General features: G+C 36.2%; 1 protein-coding gene across 2 annotated transcripts in view; it reads right to left on the minus strand.

Moving 5' to 3' along the window:
* CERT1 (ceramide transporter 1) overlaps nt 1-22,451 on the minus strand; it is a 71,566-nt gene that overhangs the window by 32,372 nt on the left and 16,743 nt on the right. For both annotated transcript variants that reach the window (XM_042825824.1, XM_042825825.1), the window contains exon 3: nt 14,579-14,695. In XM_042825824.1, coding sequence (XP_042681758.1) covers nt 14,579-14,695 — 117 coding nt within the window. The remainder of the gene's footprint in view (nt 1-14,578; nt 14,696-22,451) is intronic.

The following is a 22,451-nucleotide window of genomic DNA, read 5'->3' on the forward strand; positions in this document are numbered from 1 at the left end:
GATGTAAAGTCCAAATTAAGTCTAAAAGAGGATTCAAGAAGAATCAGTTCTACACCCAAAGAGAAACTATAGCAACTATAGCTATAATTATAAACCATAGCTATAATAATGTGTTCAGTTTAAACTGCAATTTTATCTGTCATTTGGGAAAAGGTGGAGAAAATTTTAAAAAGAGCTAGTCTTGCACTCTTAAACCAACAAATCTGGTCAGTTTTTCCTTGGTTTTCAAAACCTGTTCCTTATTCTTCCCATTTCCTTTTTGCTATAGTGCTCACTATTCAATTCCCTCACTCTTTTCAAATTACCAAAGAAGGTTTACTGTACTAATTGCAGACTTGCACAAAGTTTATACAAACTTAAAGATTTCTTGGGACGGCGTCTTTTCCTCATGTACCTGACAAAATTTCAGATTCCTGAAATTGGCCAGGGCTGAAGCTGTATAAAGGCAACCTATCTGTATCAAAATAATGGTTATTTAGAAACAAAGCCCAGTCTGCACTAAAATTTCTTTATTCACACAGAATCCTAGCATTTCCTACCATTACCATTTTACACAGAATTAATTTCCCAGAATAAGAATTTTTAAGTCTAAACTAACTAGGCAAAAACTGTCAGATGATATTTATTTATTTTCAGAAGACTAACACACCAGCTGGAAAGTAGCAATGATAAAGTTCTGAAAGACTAACTATACTAAAAAAAGAATAGTTCTACATAACATGAAGAGTTTGTAAGAAACATTTGTAATATTTTAAGATCCTAAGCTTACAAAAGGCTGCTTCTAGTGCACCAAGAAGAAAGCAAATTAAAGGATTTATGTACTGACTGATTTTTATCAGTACACAATAGATGTAATGACAGTTCAAGAAGATAAAGATGAATAGGTTTACAGGGACTAGCATTTCTTGATTCTGCCATTCTGATATTAGCCTATAGGCCAAAAGCAAGTCTGACATAACAAATGCAGAATGCTGAAGTGATAATTCATCTTAGCTCTTCAAGTAGTTAGACATAACACCTAACCTAACCTCAGACACAGAAGAGCAAAACATTCACATAGTGCAGCTCTCAACTGTTTTTGAAGGCTCAAAATACTTTGGAAAAAAATTTAGATTATGCTAAGGTCTCTGTATGATTAAGTTTCAGGTAAGGCACATGTCTGAATATCTACAAGGATAAAAATTTGTCTCCAAAAGCTATTGAATCACCAACCTGAAGCATGGGAGTATGTATTTCTACTACAAAATAACATATACACTCTGCATTTAACAAGGCAGACTGGGCGAACTATTCCCATCCACCTCATAATATTTCAGACTGAGTTAATTTAAGATACACTTTTGAAAAACACATCAGTTAATCTCCAAGTCGATATCCTTTGTATCCACTAGAGGGAACTAAAGAAAAGCAAACAGATACATCTAAAGGTTACTATTGGTCAAAGTCCAACAGTAACCCTTATCCTGTTTCTGCCTCAGTCCCTGTGCATACAAACCTCCTTTTCTTGGCAGACAATTAAAAACAGAGCACTTTTACCTTTAGCCTTTATAATTACACTTCAAACATACGGCTACATAAAGTTCTCAGTACAAAAGAAGTAATGACGTCTATTGCTAGAAGAGTGACAATACATGAGAAGTTACACATTACATTTTGGAGGAGATTAATGAAATTATAAGATGTCTCTCAATTATTAATTTCAAAACAATGAAACAACATGATTACTTCCAGTTAAGATAGTCCAAAGTTATCAGCACAAAATTAAGCTCTCTGGCACATTTAGACACGAATTTCCTAAAAGCTCATCTATTTAAGCACAGAGGCTCAGAATAACTTCACAATTAGTATGTCACTTAATACGTGACGTACAGAAAATGGTACAGCTCTGCCTCAAGGACTCATGACCAAGTAGAAGAGATTCACATTCAGCTGCTCTGCCATTAGTCTGCAGCTGTCAAACACAGCTTACTGTGAGAATAAGCTTCATATACTATGTAATAACACGCACAGGCTGTGTTCACAAATAGCGTATGTAGTAAGTAGGCTCTCACCAAACTAGTCTTCCCTGTATGTATATGAACTTTGAAAAGTAGCAAAAGAAACAGACTTCTGGTTAAACCCTTCCAAACTCATAATAAGGCATGGAATAGTGATACAGGGATACTTCATTTGTAATAACTCATTTACTCTATCCACAAGACAAACTTAAGCAGGTTTAGGGATGTTTGTAAGGCTGTTCTATGCAATGAAAGTTTCATAATTCTAGTGTTTGATAGTTTAAAATGTGATCAGACTTTACACACAATGTCAGTACATGTATCAGTAAAAATACTAAACACAACTTAATCTGTCAATACAAAAGCACCCCACACACTACAGTGACCTATTTGTGTGAAAAGGTAATGTTTTTCCTTGCTGCAAGACAACTCCCTCTGTGCAGACAATAAGAAGCACAACTTCAAATACAGCACAGGTCTCCACAATAAGCAGACCTACCCTGCCCTTGCAGAAAAACTTGGGAACTTGTTGGAGAAACAAAAGGCTACTCTAATGCACAAGGAAGAAAGAAGACCAAAGGATTTATTTACCAAAATGCTCAGGACTTCAAAAGTAAACATTATGACTCATTTAATTCAGGGGTGTAATACTGCTGGCCATTGTTAGGTTGCACATTAGGCTGCATGCACGTTTTTTTTTTACTTGTCTTCCAGAGGGGTAAAAAAAACTTTGCATAAGACCAGAACAGATGCCAGTATAGTGCTGAACACCAAAATAAAAATCTGCCCACAGAAAACATCAGTTAGAGCACAGCGTATTGCTGATAAAAATGAGCAGTTAGTAGCTTGTCATGACTCAGCCTCCTTGTAGTGATTAACTGTCTCATTTCATTACAGCACCATTGTGCTCTAAGCCATCAGAGCACTTTCTACAAGAACTTGTGCCTTAACTGCACTACAGTTCCTTGTCCATTCTCCACAGCATTGACAGAACGCATGCTGCCACAGGATCTTCACACAGATCTACATATATATTTGACTGCTCACGCACAGAAAAGCACTAGCCAGAGAAATGGCAGAAAAGTGCAGCTATGGTACTGTCGTCCAAAAGTGCTCAACTCAAACAGGCTCCAGAGTCTAAGACAGTAGAACAAAACTTTGCAGACTGCCTGCGTATCACAGAAGAAGAACTTTTTCCCAAACATTTTGTAGTGAAGCACTGCAGATCAATATGTCTGGCAGCAAGCCCTTTCAGTCAGCTGACACAAGTTTGTTTCTAATTGCAGACTCAGGTCACACGCTGCACTTTCTTTTCATGTGACCAAACCCAAATACATAAGGGACCAAGGTTTTCTCCAGGTGCACAGAGAAACACCTGTCTACTCACGTGGATACTCCAGAAACAGAAGCAATGTACGACTGGTATTGCCAGCTACTGACGCAAGTTATGGGAATGAGCTGAGAAGAAGCCATGGTGGTTGCTCCTCAAGAATTAGAGCAACTGCTAGCCACAAAAGTCTCTGAAGTATAGTTATATCTAATTTATCTAAGTCCTATGTGTAGCTTGATTAGATTAGAGTAAATGTAATCTAATTTGCTGTTGTTTACCTTCATACTTTCTTTTTCCATTTCAAACAGGTAGGTTTGCCTACTGTTTCCTTAAACCTACTGAACACCACACACTATATGATACACATTTTATTTTTATTTCCAGCTCAACCACAGTTCAGCATATTTGGGGGTAGGTATAAGCAAGAATAGGAATAAGTATCTGCTATAACTTAGAACAGTGTATGAAAAGGAAAAACTTAAAGGAGACAGGGTTAAACCAGATCCCCCATTTAAGAAACCCAAAAATCTGCAAATTTGAGGCAGTAAAATTTTGCTGTTCATTAAAAAAAAAAAAAAAAAAATCATTTTGAAATAGGAATGGCGATTCCTTTCAGTGTGAAGTAGAAAATATAGCATGAACAATATTGATTTAACTGCTATGTAAGGAATGTGGATTTATCACAGAATCAGAGTAATACAGGTCACAGGGTTTGTCTAGTCCCACCTCCTGCTCAGAGCAAGTTCCGTTACACTTCCAAGTCTCCACCCTACAAGGAAGTATTCTTCTGAGAACTACAGTATCTACTCCTAAAGCCAAAGTGACTGTTACGAAACATAACTGGAACACACAAGCTGGGTTGGTTGAAGTGAAACAATCTATTTTGTTTATAATTAATCAAGTGTATGAGTCTGGAATTACAGTTTTAGTCAAGCTCAAAGGAGTTTCAACTGCAAGCATTTATCGATAAAGCTGCAACTTACAGCTACTGTTGGAATACAAACCCAAGGGTGGCAAGAAAGGCAAGAACTATTTTTTTTCCTTCTCTGAAAGGGAAGTTTCAACAGTCTGTAACTGACAACATTTAAGCTTACTGCAGTTTATGCTTATGTAGTCAACTGAAACTGCTGATTCACTTTCCACTGAAGTCTTCTTTCAGGAAATAGACTATGACTAGCAGTAAATGTACTCTGCAAGTTTTGTAACATGAATACAAATAAATTGCTTGTCACTTAAGAGCTCCTGCTGATACCAGTGCTAAAATAATGGAATCTGTCAGAAATACGCAATATTGATTTCCCTCCTTGAAAGGGTATACTTGATTCAATTTTGAATAAACACTTTTCTAATTTCTACTAAGTATTAATACATCTCATCTTTCCCTAAAAGCATGGTTTCCCTGTAACGAGTTTCACTTTCAGTGTTACAATGTATATGAGGACAAGTGCCTATCAGCTTATCAGCACCAGCCATCCTCTTACTTAAACCAGCAACACCAGGTAATTACCAAATCCTCCCAAGCTATTTCAGATCATGGAGACACAAGAAGGAGGGATGGACACCTCTATATTCTCCTTCCTGCCCAAGCCTCAACATGTTGTTAAGCCTGTATTCATATCTATCAATGTATCTGACAATAATATTTAGCTCCTAGTATTTTAAATCATCTCTTCTTCCCCCACTTTGAATAGCTATGTTCAAGACATCAGAATTCTGATTCCTCTGCAGAAAGTCCATTCATCCAAATGACACTGTAGGGAGCAAATGCATACTTTGAAGCATTATCTATTCTCACAGACAGATTTTTTTTTTTTATTCTTCTACAGTGTCAAACATATCAGAAGAATTAACTTCAAAGCTTCCAATTAGGGTAAGTGGACAATGAACTTATACAAGCAGAAGATGCCAAGTCTTGTCACTGTTTCTAAAAGAAACAACAAAAAAAGAATTTTTATTTTTATTTTTATTTTTATTTTTTGAAGGACCAGAGGGGAAAGAGGGAGGCAAAAGAACCAAAAAGTCACAGACAAACTGATTTGAAGTTCCCTCTACTGAATGTTCACAAATATATACCCACTGCTACTGGAACAGCCACCCAGGAGGCTGGCTGAGCAGCACCTATACCCCAGGCTAGGGTGTGATCCTGGTCTGTCAATATCAACTTAATGAGCTTTATATAATGAAAAGTTCCCTGCTCACTAAAAACATCCTTTGCTGTGTCTTTTTAGAAATAAATAATAATAATAATAATAATAATAATAATAATAATAATAATAATAAAAACAGAACAAAACCACCTGAATTTGGTAGGTAGGAAGCATATAGAGCATCTAGGACTCTTCTATTAAACTGTTAACACATGGTGTTGTTTAAGCTGATGAGTAATGATTCTGAGTAAACAGTAAGTAGATGCATTTGGCAAGTGCCAACTTTAACTGTTTCTTACTCACTACTTCCACATTTCAGTCTCTACTTTCTGTTCCAGTACAAAGACAAACACCTGCCCTGATTTGAAGGGGGAACTTGACCAAAATGAAGTTTGACACAGGTCTCTCAACGAACAATATTTTCAGGGAGATTGTACAGAAAGGTTCTGCTGCTGCCACAGAGAAAGAGTAGTGCTATTCTGCTAGATACATGCACTGGCATTTCCCTGATTTCTAAGAAATGAAAGTATGCCCCATCAATATTACTTACTACAGCTGTTTTTACAAAATAAATCAATAACACCTGTCTTATCAGCAGAATTCTTGTTTACAGAATGAGAGTGTTTATTTACTGCACAGCCAGCTGCATGGTTGGTGTACAAGCTTTCCCTAGTTCTTGTCACCTTAGGCATTAGACTGAGCACCACACTTATTTTAATCATATACACCACCTTACATTAAATAACATTACAAAAATAGACTGACAATCTTAGCACCTTAGCAGCAGCATTACAGCTTTTACTGTTATTTGATATTATGTTAGTATTTTTGAAATGTTTCCTTTCACTTCACACTGCACTCATGAGGCAATGCTTTGCCAATGTGCATTCTGGCCTGTAATTTTCAAGCACTCTTTAGATACTCTTCCAGGCATTTCAGAACACCCTGGTTCAAAGTTATCTGGCTGTAGTCTAACCTTTTACACATGAATCTTCAGCCAACTCATGTGTTTAGCTAATTCAAGGGAATAAGTGGAGTTTAATAAATTCTCAATTAAGTTCACTGCTGTTTGAGGGCAGGAGATTCAAAGGAGAGTTCAGGAGCCCACTAAGATTACAAAGACTATTACTTAATGTTCAGACAAGATGGAGGAGAAAACTTTAATTAGGAACATATGGCCAACAGTGATCACAGCTCTAAAGGACACAAAGATTTAAGACAGTCTTAAGTTCATACATGTACACAGCTGCTGGCAAGAAGCTCGCATAAGAATAGCACACAAACTCAGCATGATACTGCTAAGTGACGTAGTCTTTCATTACTCAGTCAGCCACCATTCTCACCATTTGCTAGAAAATATTAGATTAACAAGAATCATTGCTTCAGAAACAGAAAAAATCCAAAATCAGAGACAATGTATTTCAGAAAACATAAGGTGATGGAACAGCAGCAAAAACTGTAAGAAAAACAGTTAGATTTATATGGTACAATTTCTTGGTTCTACTTGCACAAATACAGCACAACTAACAGTCTACAGATTTAAAGATAAACAGTAATGAGGCTGTGAGCCACTAACTAAGTGAAAAAAACATGGTGTTGCAAAACAATATAGTCTACAACACCCACCGAATAATCCTACATTCTGTTCAACATCTGTAAGATCATCATCAAGAACAATGAGTCCAGTTTTGGTGCTGTACTTCAGAGAAAGGTAAGAACTGAGTTTGGACGAAACTAATACAAGGAAGAGAGCTGTGAAACAAGTTCATGTAAAGAATGACTGAGGAAAGAGGAGCTATTTAGTCTAATGCAAAAGACAAGAAATGTTAAGCGGAGCAAAAATGATGGAAGTAATCTCTTCCAGAATGACTGTAAGACCTCTTTTAAACAGAACAACTCAGAGCAGATGAGAATGCATGAAGGAAATCCTTCTAACAGCAGAAACAACTTAGTGATCCTATGACCACACAGCGTTACAATACCCAATAGTCTAACTTACTACCACACACAGTATTGAATAATATTAAATGAAAGTCATTCTTAAGGGAGGAATTAATTAATTAATGTTAAGACCCTTAAGAAGTTCTCTTCAGTTTTTTTCTTTTCTGGTACCATACTGCTCAGAGATCACTGAAGAACAAAACATAAAAACCAACATCTACAGCTAAGGGGCTGATGAACTTCAGAAGCTAAAAGTTACTCACAGTTGAAATAACATCTTTCAGCTGGACATTTCCCACTTCAGCCTGAGATTCAGGCCAAAATCCAAAATAAATAAGCTTATTATTGCAGAGTTCAGAAGATTATTACTGGACCTAACTTTTCTGTTTACTTATTAGGGAGTGTTTTGACAAATTTGAGTTTGAAGGGAGGTGTCAAATGTGAACATACAAGGACATAAGTTACGTGGTTTATATCAACATATGACTGTGACAGAACTGCAGCAGGACTAGATCTAAGTTACTGTATAAGCCTGAGCAGCAATTCATAGTTTTCTTGTTTCAAATTAGCGAACAATGCTTTGGCAACACCTTTCAGCACAGATCCTTACAGTTCATCAGCAAACTGCCTAAAAGTTTAAGTCTGGTAAAAAGAGATTTGAACTTTTTACAGCTTAACACAATCAAGTTTTCAAGTGTCCTCTCAAGCAAGTTCCACTGCTGCTGCCAATCAGAGCCTCAAAAGTACATGGCAAGAGGGAAGGACTTCATCCTGGAGCAATCCTTGCACTTTTACCGTTTCAGAAAACTCCCACCAAGCTTAGCTAGATTTAACCAACTATATAGGGGGAGATCAGTGGGAGATTACTTATAATAATCTCACTAGTAAATAAGTATTTGAGAAATATTATACACTTGTCACCAGCTTGTTATTATATTATTTGTAGCTTAGGTGTTCCATTTTATCATCACAAATTCCTTAACACAAAACATCTGTTACACAAACTGAAAACTACAAGTAATTACAACAAGAATTATCATAAAGGTTGGAAAAAATCTCTAAAATCATCTAGTCCAACTTCAGCTGATTGCTATCATGCTGCCCATTGATCCCTCAGTGCCAGCCATATCAATATACTTCTTGAACAACACAGGGACAGTGACTCTACCACCTTCCTGGGCAGCTTGTTCCAATACCTCACCAGTCTTCCTGAGAATAAATTTTTTCTAATGTCTAATCTGACCCTCTCCTGATACAACTTAAGGCCATTACATCTTATCCTATCACAGTTACTTGGCAGAATAGGCTAACCTCCACCTCATTACAAACTCTTTTCAGGTTGTAGATGTAGAAAGATGTAAATGTAGAAAGTAATAAGGTCTCCCTGAGCCTCCTCATCTCCAGACTAAATAATCCCAGTTTCCTCAGCAGCTCCTTATAAGACCTGTGCTCCAGTTATAAGCTCTGGATATTTCAACAACACAAAATAAACAACCTGATTTCTAGCAGCAATAAAAAGATATAATGATGTACTTAACTCACCTGTCTTTTCCATTTATGCCAGCATTTACCTTCTTTCATAATGTCTTAAATCTTTTTAAACAGTCCTCTTATATGCAAGGTCAATTTTACGGACAAATAATCTGTACTACAACTAGCTGCAAAAACTGTTACAGAAACTAATATGGTATCCTGTAAGATCCAAACAGTCAACATCAAAATGAAAAATGTGGACTCTAGTGATGTGCTGCAAAACAAAATCAATAGAACATGGCAACTCAAATCAATTTGAAAGGGCGGTGGTGGTTGACACAGGAACTACTTGAGAACAAATTTGTCCCTATATTAGGTCACAAGTATCAGTAAAAAAGGTTCTCATCACCACTTTCCTTCTGTGTTCTTTATGAACTTGGGAAATGAAGACAAGGTTACACAATATTTACTTGCTATCTCTTTTTCCATCTGCACTGGTGCTTTGGTTCATACCAGTCTTACCTGGGAGCTGATCTAAAGGAGGGAGTAGGGACAGGCTTGTATTAGGATGAAATGCCAAAAAATGAACAGATAAGGTATCCACATTCTTCCTCTTCTTCAGATCTCAACAGTTATTGCTGACAAAGCAAATTATTTTTAAACCATACATCAATGAAGCATCTGAACTCCAGAAGAGGAAGTAGATGGAGAAATGGCAGACTATTTCCATTCCTTCCCATCATATGTCATTTCTGAAAATACTCTTGGCAATTTTATTTAAAAAATAATTATCTAGAATGTATTTCTAACTAGCATTCACTGATCAACATTAGAAGAAACACTGTTTGCTAGAAGTGGTTTTACTGCAATTCAGTAAGCTTACCAAAGTATGCTTAAAGGCCAAAAAACCTGAAGATCACTTGCACAGTGTTTCTGTACAAATGTAAATATAGCCCACATAAATACACAGCCAACTTACTTTAGCAGCTGCACAAAGACCTGCCAAATGGCAAAATGAAATTTAATGTACTAGTAGCAAAAGTCTGATTTTGTTTAACTTCAGATTTTAAGAAGTTTGTTATGTTAATATGCTGAATAAAAACGCTTTTACAGCATTCCTACTCGGTATGTACGTTTCTATTAATTTTGAATTATATTACTGAGATATGCAGCACATTTGGATTTGGATTGATTTGCATGTCTTTACTGGCATTACACATAGATTAGTTCAGTCTTGGGATAGAACTAGAAATGTGTAAAAGGAAGAGAAAGATTGTCTTAGAATTTCATAGCTCTCAACTGTTGAAAGCCTGTGAACAAATTCAGTTACAAATTCAACAAATTCAGTGTTACAGTACCCTTCCTACAGTTTATTTCCTGTTGATACATTGAGCTCTGTTTTTAAAAAATAAAACTCCATGATGTTAGTTTCTGACTAGATAAACGTAAGAAGTTCTTGCTGTGCTGTCAACTAATACAACAAAATAGCACGAAAAAGATATCATCACTAGCATTTTTCAAATCTTTTTTAGTGTGGCTAACAAACAAATAATGTGATAGATAAATATTTATACAGTGTTCAAACAAAAGTCTCACTTAAGCACTGTTCATGTGAAATTACTGAAATGGCTATTTATTTGAAGGGATAGGCAGATGCACTTAAGCCTCAGTTGGAAGTTGAAACATTTCAATTACAAAAAATAGAAAATTGAGATATTTCAGGTGCATATCATCAAGTTAGAAGAGAAACTTAAGATTTTCTCTGAGCTTGAAAGAAGTTACTCTAGTATAAACTCTTACATTTAGACAAAAATATAAGACTTAAACTACTTACATAGAAGGCTGAGATTAATTTAAAGAAATACTTTAATATACATCAGTATTTTACCCAGTATTCTTCACACTTCACACAGAGACTTTTTTTGTACTATGGACTAAAGAAATCTGATTTTAGCATACATTTTTAGATTTGGAACAATTTGAATGGCTTGAGGACTCCTTTTTAAGAATACCTTATGGGTTATTTGGTTATACTAAAGATGTTTCAATGGCATATTACACAGAGGTACTCTGGTTTTAGTCACTAGGAGTTTTGCTTTGTATGGTGTTGGACTTAACACTGAACTTTCAAAAACCCTTGCTTTCTCCTCAGAATTCTACCTGCTGGCTTCTCTTCCTGCTTCTAAACAAATCCTCAGCTACTGTTCAACTCTGGTTAGATGAAAGTCACAAAACATCATTAATTTAAAAGTCCTGAAATTCAGCAAATATGCTAAAAATGAGTTAATTTATCCAGATTATGCTCTGAATTGTAATTCTCATTTACCCTGCTGTTATTTATGCTTTGGGAAAGTAATGCAAACTAATAAGGATAAATTTTAATTCAACCAAAACAGAGTGTAAAGAACAAAAATATTAGGTTAGTATGTGAAGGAGTATATGAAGAAGGAAATCTTACTTATTTGTTTATATCACATTGAACACATTCATCTTGCTTTCTTGAAGTTCCAGTCAACTGAGGTCCACATCCTCCATGCATAAACCCAGATGTTTTCTCACTTTCTCACATCATACAGCCAACAGTGTTAGAAATTCCATACTCCATTATAAAACCACCACGTAGAGAGGGAATTAGTCCTTGAATACATTATTTAAGAAGAGGGTAGCTTTTCAAAAACACCAATTCCTTGGTGCTCTTCCACCATTAATATTTTTCCACCAGAGAAATAAGGAAACCAAGTCTGCTTTTGAGTTCTTTGGCAAAATGCATTGACATCAGATCTGTCTAAGAAAAGGTCATTAGCCATCTCAGACGTGACAACCTCTCAGGAAAACAGAGAAGCTCCCTCATGAAACACACCCCAACAATCAGATAATTTACCCGCTCTGTGCATTTATCGAAACATTAGCAGAAAGGACTCATGGTTACACGTGAACCATTTCTTCCTCATTTGCCTAACTGCTCTCTTAGACTTCCCTTTCCTTCTGTTCCAGGAAATTAATAAGCACTTTACAAGCTATAATTAAAACATTTCATCTGCATTCAAGAGCTTCAGTACAAGAAAAGGCTAATACACTGATAAAAGCAAACAGCAGCAAATTCTAGCACTTTTTATGCTTGAACATTAGATGTTTTACATTTCTCAGCTACCAGCTACTCATTGGTGTTGCAAAGCAGTAAGTTTTTCTAAGTCTACTCACACACAAATTCAAAGTTCATTGTAAATCAGTGTTTTCTCTGTTCAGAACACAATGAAACAGTCAAGTTTCAGTCTCTTTCATACTCTAAAGATAAACAACCTTGTGAAATGCTACAGTAAGTCTCACAAATGTACTTTTGTTAGCAAACAGCTTAAGCAGCCTACAAGAACTACCTACCCACACAGCAAACAACAAAGAGCTTCAAAAACAGAAAAGCACAGTACTCAAGTTAATAAAAATGATTGCTTAGTGCAGGAAATAATTTCCTCTCTCAGTTTTGTTCAAATTATTATGTATCAATTCTAGAACACATTTGTCAAACAAAAGCAAATTCTATTTGCTCACAATAGCTTTTAAAGGGACTTTTGCTTGAGTTTTATTAATCTGATCAGGACAATTGCTTCAGAAAATTTAGGAGTAAGTAGATAAAACTTTTCAGCAAAATGAAATACTTTGCCTCATAAAAGTTCACCTCCTATTCTCCATCAGGTGTTCTCATAGAAACCTGCTGAAACAACTGAAGAAAAATTGAAGGATGTATGAAATTCATTGAAACTAGCAATCATTGAAGTCTTTCTCATTCAAACTGAAAAGGAAATGGGACAAGCTTCCAGGTTGTGAATGTTACATTTTTCCTACAAAGTATATACTTTCTCTACAAAGATATATGCACATTATAGGAAAATAGAGCACTAACCATTTAATTATGAAAACATTTTATTGAAACAAGAATTCAGACATATGCTCTCCAATAAGCATTAGCAGACTAAAAGCTAGATTTAGATGTGTGTTTTAACTGGACCAAACACCTATTATGTACATACAAGACATTTCCAAGGCTTCTGGTGTTCAGATTTTACGTATTTTAGTAGGAATAGTTTGAAAAAAAAAACTGGTGCATGTACACAACACACCTACAACATTCACCCTATGAAGCTGTATGTGTATCATAAAGACAAATAGTATTGCACAAGAAGAAAATGAGAATAACATGACTTCCTGAGGTTTGATGACATACTACTGAGTCCAAGCCAGTGTTACAAGACTGTATTACCTTTTACCTTGCTTTGTCTTACATTCATCAAGTTATTTATTTGCATACTACTACAAGAGAATACTTTTAAATAATGTATTGCTTTAATATATCAAATAGTTTGACCATTTATTTAAAAGTCAGGTGCCATAATATCTCCCACTTCACATAAGAATGACAACAAATGCTATTTGCCTTGAGCAGCAAGCAGTCTAGACTAAAAAGGAATATGCAGTAAAGTTGAAAATACAAACACCACCAACAACAACAAAAAACTCAATGAAAAAAAAGAAAAACAAACCAAATAATCTGTTAAGTCATTCATGAATGTGTACCCACACGTACAAAAAAACTCCCATGCTTGTAAAAGCAGCTTCTGAAATGTCAGCTCTAGGGATGTGTAATTCAACAACTTGTTTGGAGCATCCTCTTGAGATATTTCCTTCAGGTGTTGCAAGATTAACACACGGCAGCATTCTCGTAATAAGCATACCCACAGATTAGCTATTATTTTTTTTCACAAGATTAAGGAAAACAATCCTTGTTTTGCAACTTAATTTTGTTTGTTTTCATGTTGTCTGTATCAAAGTGAAAGCAAGATGTCAACCTATAAAAGGACAACTCACTGAAGGACAACACTTAAAATTTAAGAGTTTTTACTGCTTATTTTAAATCTTCCCCAAGAAAAGTTGAAAGTTCTCAATGACATACATTCCTTTGAGAAGCTCAAGGTAAAAATACAAGTAAAATATAGGTAAAATTAATTATGTACCTACTTATGTATCTATTTTAATTTATATTCCTGTAGCACTTGTGTAACCCAGATATTGATGTTGTGTTGTACTGGATATTGTAGTTAAACTTAAAAACCTGAGGCAGTGTTTATCTTGTACAGAGTGTATGCCTTGTGCATTATGTTCTTTAAAAATATCTGACCTTCAAGCCCTTTAAGTAAAAAAAAAAATAATGGAATTCCAAAGCATAGAACAAGAACACTAAAATGACTGATGATGAGTAGGGTCTTAGAAGACAAGGACACAAGAAACAGCAATCAGATTGAATAAAAGCAGCTAAAACAACAAATAACATATAAAATAAAAAACATATGAACCATATAAAACCAGAATCATAATCTAAAAGAATGGACTCCAAGACAAAGAAGTTTAACATCTAGGACAGATAACAAACAATTTGGTAATGAGAGAGAATGGACAAAACCATTAAAAAGCCACTTAAATATGATGCAAGTTTTTTCTTTTTTCTAGGTAGAGGAAGGTTCACAGTTGTTAGCTACTACCTATGGAGGGTAAGTAAATAAATTCCACTGGAGTGTATTTAACTCACTTCAAAGTTGGAACTGTTGTCTGTCACATATAGTTTTAGCACTATCATGGAAGCTTATCACTCTCCACGAGGACCACCAGATCTAACGCATGAGAAAGAAAGTAAGACTTACCTTGTGTTGTTCTATTGCATCTACCCACTGCTGTCTGTGGTCTGGGTCCTGAGCTCGAAGATACCAAACACTATCATTTACACTAATATCAAATCTGCATTCGTCAAAGTCATGGGGCTGTGAAAAAAGGAGTGCAAGAAAAGCTGGAATTAGTAATGTGATCAACAGTATCTTACAGAATATTCTGATAATCAAACATTGTAATTAGCAAATCTTGTCTTTGATTCTAAATGCCATTTTATGCAGCTATCTCAAATAATAAACTAATGTACACTTTCACAATGAAAAGTGCCTGTTTTCTGAAAAAGAAGTTGAAATGAAAAGCGGGAGACAGAAGCCAAACTGCTGAATATGTACTTATTAAAGAAAAGTTACCACAAAAAGCATTCTACACAAATACTGACCAACATTTCATACTTCCAAACCAATTTTTTTAGCAACTAGTAGACACAGAACAAAGTACACTACTATTACTGTTCTTTTAAAATTTCAGAGCAAGAGATGAATTCAAGTTATTGCTGTTAGTACTGATTTTAGATGGAAGGCAAACCCACTAAGACAGAACCATAAAAACTGACAACAGCAAAATGACATGGAAGAGGAAAAAAAAAAAAAAAAAGGAAGCTGCTACACCCTCAACCTCCAGCTATTTTTGCCATCTAAGACAAGAATATCAGATAATCAAAAGCAACATTCAATCCTTTCCCATACCACTAATTCAGTGCACCTAAACTTTACAATGAAGACAGATAAGATGTAATGGGGGATAAAATAATCTCATCTGCCTTGCACCTGACATTGTCAAAATAAATCCCTAGCCAACACCCAAGAGAGTACAGCTTCTCCCTTTATTTGAAGTTACCCTTTATAAAGTCTTATTGTTATGGCTGAATACCTTTACTTTTTCTGCTACATGAAAAAAAATTCTGCTAAACGTGAAAATATGCCAGGAAGCAAAAAGGCTCTTAGCTTAAGGCAGGTGATGTGATCCACAAGATCCACAAATTCTTGACCCCAACAACAAGGCTACAAGAATCAACATCCTTCGCAGTATATGAACTAGAGAGATTACAGTATGCTTATCTTGCAGACAGTTAAGGCACTGTACATCAGTCCTGAAACATTCCTCAAACAAAAACCAAAGAGCAATCTCATTTGTTGGTTTCACACAAGAGTCCATAGTGCCAGACAGAATTATTTTCAAAGGATCTGAAAATTAAAAGCTACTTACATATAATACACAATCCTTCCAGTTCAGGTCTACAGGAGGAATAATAAGAGATACAGCAGAAACCAATAACCAAAATCAAACAAAAAGGAGCTCTGAGTTTAACAGGAGTACATGAAAGCTCCTTTTTTTTTTTTTTTTTTTTTCAGCTTCATATTTGTTCAAGAATCTGGATCTAAGTTCAAGCTAGAAATTTTTACTTCCCAAAGAAAGAACAGCTACTGACAAAACTGACATTGGTGCATTAACTAACTTCTATTAATTACTTAATTAAAGCAGTTTTCAAACCTAATTACGTATGCTGTTTTTACTGAACCCACAGAACAAAAGCACACAAGGGACATCACATTTTCTCATCCAAGGTCATTTTTTTTTCAGAATGCACTTTTTACATGATTATTACAATACATGGGAAATATGTTTATCTGTCTTAGATTAGCAAGTCTGCCATATCAATAGTTTAAGCTTATAAACCTATTCCCAAACACTCTTCTACCAGGCTCTCTTTTGGGGTATTATGCATTTAAAGAAATGGAAGACTTTCCCAGAAACTGTTTGAAAAGCAAACGTACAGGAATTAGCTATCAAAGTTTTCACTCCCATAAGAGTAATCTAATTGATCTCCATTTGAGGCCATCTGGGAGGAGTTAAGAGCAGTAGCATGGCTTATCCGGCTAGAAAGTTTTTAGAAGTGAAAAGCCTGCACTTCCATGCACAACTTCACTGTATAACCTGTCAGAAAGTTTCTCCCTCTCCCTCTAAGCTGAACAACTGTTACTGTAATTTAAGACCATTACCTATTTGCCCTTTTCAAAGGCATGTTTATGTATTCTCTTTGCACAGCAACTCTAAATACATTTGAAAAAATAAATATACTTTTCCAGTAAGACATGGTGGGGAAGAGCTTTACTCGACGTCGAGTTACAAACTGAACACCATCCTCCTGGGTCATACACTGAATTTAACTTCTGCAATTAAAAGAGAGGACAATCTGCAAATGAAGTCAAGGTTTGTATTAGGCTTACATGTCAAGGTTTCAGTAGTGGGGAGCCTGCAAGGTTGGCCTCTGTGAGCAAAGCCCAACAGCTGCTCCATATCAGATCACAGTCAGACCCAGCTGCTAGAGAAGGGACCTTGCCCCTGCCATGGTTCAACCATGAGTGATGCTGAGTGTGCTCCGGGAGCGCAAATTTGAGAAAGGTCTCTGCGTGAAGGCACTGGGGCCTACCCTGTTCTGGACACACATGGTTCCACATATGGCCCCAATGGGCTCCACCTGCTAAGCTGGTGGTGTGGCAGTGAAATCACGTAAAGGAAGGGACACTTAGGAAACAAACAAACAAGTTGTGTAGGAGAACCTGGGAGATGAGTGAGGGAACTCAGAGAAATAACCATACGAACATCCAGGTCAGAGAAAGAGGAGGTGCTTCACACACAGGGCAGAGATTTTACTGCAACAACTGGAAGAGATTACAGTACTGCAGATATTTCCCTGTAGCCCATGAGGAGGATGACGGTGGAGCAGAAAGCCACACAGCAGGCCTTGCAGGATCCCATACAGCTGTAGTGAAGTGTGCCTTGAAGGAAGCTGCAGTCTGTCAGATGGACCCGCAGTAAGGCAAGGAAGAAGTGTAAAAATAAAGGACTTGTAGAAATATGCTGTTATGAACTGACTGCAGCAACCATTCCCATTCTCACCATTGGGAGTGCTGAGAGGAAGCAGAAAAGTTGGCTAAGAAGGAAAAACGTCAAAATCAAGAAAGGAGAGATAGAGGAAGGGGATTTTTGTTTTATCTGCTTTCTACAAGCCAACTCTGTTTTTAACCGGCTTGAATTTATTTTGCCTGAGCCTTTTGCCCATTATGTTAACTGGTAGGTGGTCCCCCTGTTTTTTTGTCTCAATTCACAAGCTTTTCATCTTATTTTCCCTGTCCATGCTGTCAAGCAGAGGGAGTGAGAGAGCAGCCAGGCAGGGGGTCTGGCAGCCAGCCAAGTTCAACCCACCACGGTAATCTAGAAAGTCATTATAAGCACAGATTGCGAGTAACTTACTTCTTAGAAAGAACAAGAAGGGACAAGGATTGTTCCAAACTAGAGGTAACATTTTTGCTGCATGTAGTCAAACTTCAAGGAAGGAAGAAATTTCTAAAGGAAAAATACAGGGATGACTCTTGCTAAGAGAAAACAACATCATGGCAGGATACAACAAGGAGAATATTTAGAAGAGAGTTGTTCAGGCTGTTCTAAAAAGTGAGTGACAACTCCAGACAGAAATAAACTAACTTGACTAAATACTTCTCCTTAGTGTTTAATAGGGCAAAAGAGATCATGTTTTCGGACCTATCTTGTCAGATAAAATTCTTTTTGAATACAGCATTCTCCAATTAAATGCATTTTGATTAACAGATTTTTTTTTAAGAATTTTAAGAGTTACTCAGGCAGAATATAAATTTGAAATTGTATGTCCTTTCATCTCAATATCTTGTATTCAACAACTTTTTATAAGTCAGCATTTTCAGTCTTTTAAAATGTTGTAGGAAGGGAAAAATGTTCATTTGCAGTTTGAATCTGTTAAGGATGAAGAACTTCGCAAAAATTACTTTAAGATGTGCACTTCCTGAAATTTGGCTAAGATTTTTCACTTGCTCTTCTTGAGCTGAATAATCCCAACCTTTGCAAACTCCGTGCGCTGATTTTCATTTGGAAGCTGAAGTACAGTTTTCATGGGTACTTTTAAAATTAATTCTTTCAACCCTACAACTCAAATTCTTTAGATTACTTTAACTTAGGTTTTAGTTAGCATCTCAACACAGGCACCCATATAAAGCGTTCATACTTTTTTTTCCCAATTTGTTCCCACTGTCAAAATATTCATCTTGGTTTTAGTTTCATCTCTGAAACTGCAGTATTTCTCATTTTTGATACATGCTGCTTAATGCTGAGCCTACAGCCACCAAAAATGGTGTTAGAGTCTTTGATTTTACTACCTGCTATTTTACACTGCTTTCACTAACTTCCTCTTCTTCTACTGCATCAAGTTATTTTCTGAGGTTCTCAGTGACACATTTCTATAGCTTTAAGATCTTAGACCCTCTGTGTTTAACTTGAAGTTAACAGTCCACCACTTCCTAAGTTATCAATTATGCATCTCTGTCACGTGTTATGCATCCTTCTATTGCGAGTAGTTCCACTTGCTCATCTGCTCATCTAAATTTTGTTTCAAAATTAACAACACTTGCAGACAAAGCTGAGTGTATTCTGATACTGCCTGTCCACCACTATATTACTGTATCCTATACACACCATTCCGGGACAATGCATGGACCAAGCTGGAAACTGGAGGATAGAGGGGGTTCTGCCATTTGAGTGAATACATGTAGGTCTGGAACCCACTGAATGACCTATGGGAACATATAGGGAGATACAGAGATTTTGTTATGTGGCAGCTGCTCTGATCTCTTTTCTGTCGATGAAGAGAATGCTAGTTCAGATATTGTGGAACTGGAGAATTTTAAGAAGCCACAGAACGATGCAGGAAGGAATTCCTGAATTCCACCTGAATCGAAAAACTGGCAGATGAGCTGTACCCTGCACTGTGAAAAAGTAACACTTCACTACTGGAAAAAAGAGTGTATATTCAGCCCCGCTGAACCAACAAGCATCATTTATGACAGTCTGGCTTGCATCTCATTTTCAAGGGCTTGATTGTTCATATCCGCTTTTATTAACAGTTGGACTTGATTTCAACTTTCCCTACCAAAATGATTCTATGATTAGAAGTAATAAAGTTGCTACTGATACAGACAACTACATTTACAAGATACTTCAGGCTTGCAGTTACAGCTTCAGAGTTTCAACATGGTATTTTCATATTTTCTCATCAGAGGAAGTAAAAAACAAAATGCAACAATTCTACTCACGTCCTGAGTGGAGGAGAAGTGATCCTGCAGTGGATTATCCCTATACAGATTCCAGCTCAGCACAGCTGAGAGTATTCGAATCAGTATTCAAAATACCTCAAATTCCATTTACATGGAAAAAATAATCTTAAGTGAATTTTACTTATGTGAGGATTGTTACATTTTTAGACACTGAAAAATCAGTGTTTTTAATAGCATACAAAGTAGAGCCATTAAAAAAACAAACAAACAAACATAACTTGAACCAGAAAAAGATTGTTCATTTTCTCAGTTTTCTATTAAACTTTTGACTGATAACTTCCTACATGAAGAAAGAATGAGAAGTTCTGTTCACTTACTTTAGGCTATTCTAAAAGAAAGGGAAAAAAACAGGTTTCATATTTTAGCTTAGATCTATCACTAAGGTCTCTGATAACATTTAATAGTTAATTGATCAGTCATTCAGACCATTCAAGCTTCCTACCTGAAGACAATTTTGTAAAACCTGCATAACACAAAAGGCATTCCTTTAGAAAAAACACCTCATCTTAAGCAATCATTACTTACAATTTTGCAACAATTACAATAGAGACTAAAACATGCAGAACATAATACTTGCTTTTAACATAAAATTACTCTTCTCTGGATACTGTTCATTCATTTGTGAAGTCTTAGGGCAGCGATAATTTAATTAACAGAAACACAATGTGTTCTAGTTGGATGAATATGAAAATTGTCATCATTAATTCCTCTGGAATCTGTCTTGAAACAGTCTTTTAAATTAGACTGGAATTTAAAAATTCAAGAATATCATGAAGTATTAAGAATTACACGCAGCACAAGAACAAGTCTGCACATTCAACTAAGGGCAAAATCAACATGGAACTATGCTAATTTTTAATTTCTTAGTCTTGCGTGAAAAAAAATTACTACCATCACAAAACCCAAGAACTGCGTCCAAGTTTCAGCAATAAAACAGCTTTGTAGCTCTGAAGAAGGTGAGCACAGCATTTGTCTTTACTGGGTTTGTATATAGTATTAAAGTACATAACACCTGTGTATTGTAAGCTGCAGTTATCCTGACAGCAATATACAGCATTGCTTTAACAACTCTGAAGCAGTTGCACTCATATAAAGTTGTCTAGCACCTGAATCACACTTGTGCTACTAGTGTCATTCCCATCTGAGATAACTAAAGACCAGTGATTCTCATTTACTGTAGCCCTGTATTTTGTCTAACGTCCTAGTTCTCCACTCATTATTGTAAAACAACTTGCTTTTAGTTCTGCAATCAGAATAGCAGCATAAGTACAGTTAATAGTTGTGATGCGCAGACTTGAGTTAGATTTATTATAAACTGTTCCAACTTCCTTCTGTAGAGAAAATAATACCATTTAGAGCAGTGAAAAAAAAATGATTTAGTAAGCATAACTTTCTTCATTCAAATATTATCCCCTGCCCAAGAGAGCTCTTGAAAGTTATGAAATCTATAAAAACACTTAAACCTGCCTTTGTGATTTGTTTTAAGGGCCTCAAACCGGAGAGCTGTAACAGGAAGAATTCTGTGGCAGTGCAGTCAGCTATGACTCATGAGACCAGAGCTGGCTTCAGACTTCCTCAGTAACTGCAGCCAAGTAAACGTTTCTTCATATAAACTGCCCTTGCTTGTTCGAAATTTAAGAGCTAGTACAGGTCGGCTTTATACAGAAAGATCTGGGTCATTTGGTGCCTCTATTTCAGTAGGATTCTGTACAGCTACCTCAGAATAAAGCTCTGAGGCATACAGAAAGGACATTAAGGGCTGCTGGAGGCCATTTTTTTGTAGCACTTTTTTCCATGGAATAGATTTAGGGTTTTGTTTTTTTTTCTAAATGCTGGCTGTAGAAGGAGCACTTGCCACATGCAGGCTGCCTTTGTCTCAGACTCCTGAAGGCTGCTAAACACACCTTTGAAAAACTTCATGAAGGTTTTCAAGTGCTCCTGTTCAGTGTCATGCCACCAGTGTGTTTTGCTGCCCTGAGTCTCAATTGAACGTTCACTGCGTGGGGCAGCTGTGGAGGTGGGGGATATTTGGAGAAAGCATTTAAAGTTCTCCAACCTGCTTTATTTCCTGGGGGGTATACAGTGACTCCTACTTACTAACCACTTCCCTGTATGTGTGATAAAAACACTCTTCTCATCCTTGCTTAATTTTGGTTGTGAAAAGGCAGTAGGACATACACTGGTATCAGTACAGATTTTTCTTCTTGCAATACATGAAAATTTGCTATATCCTTCCAGTCTTGTCAGGTAGGCTGGCCAAGAGCTATACCACTTTATCACTGAGAGCATACAGAGGAAGGGAAAACTATGCTTAGAATACAATGACTTTTAAAATAAAACATATCAGTGAAATAGATAGAAACATATAGAACGTGGAGAGAAAAAGAAAAGACTTCACCCAGTTATAAGAGACTAAAACTCATCTAGACAGTAGAGAAAGGCAAAAGACTCAAGTGGTGAATAATATCTCATGATCTGTGCTAGATACAAGAGAAGGCAACCAAAGCATTTTCAGAAACCAAGGGAAAGCAAGGAAGTTTGTCCACAGCTCAGCAGAGATGACAATCTAACAGATGATACAGAAAAAGTTATTTTTCCAGTTCACAAAGTTATTAATAAAAATGAAATCTTGTCATCAAGAGCAAATCTTTTGAACCATATGTGATCTGTTCTTTTTCTGAACTCAGACAAAGTTGATCAATAA

This window comes from Centrocercus urophasianus, unplaced genomic scaffold (assembly GCF_019232065.1).
Source record: "Centrocercus urophasianus isolate 14NV4802_14NV808 unplaced genomic scaffold, USGS_Curo_1.0 seq_25, whole genome shotgun sequence".
Lineage (NCBI taxonomy): Eukaryota > Metazoa > Chordata > Aves > Galliformes > Phasianidae > Centrocercus > Centrocercus urophasianus.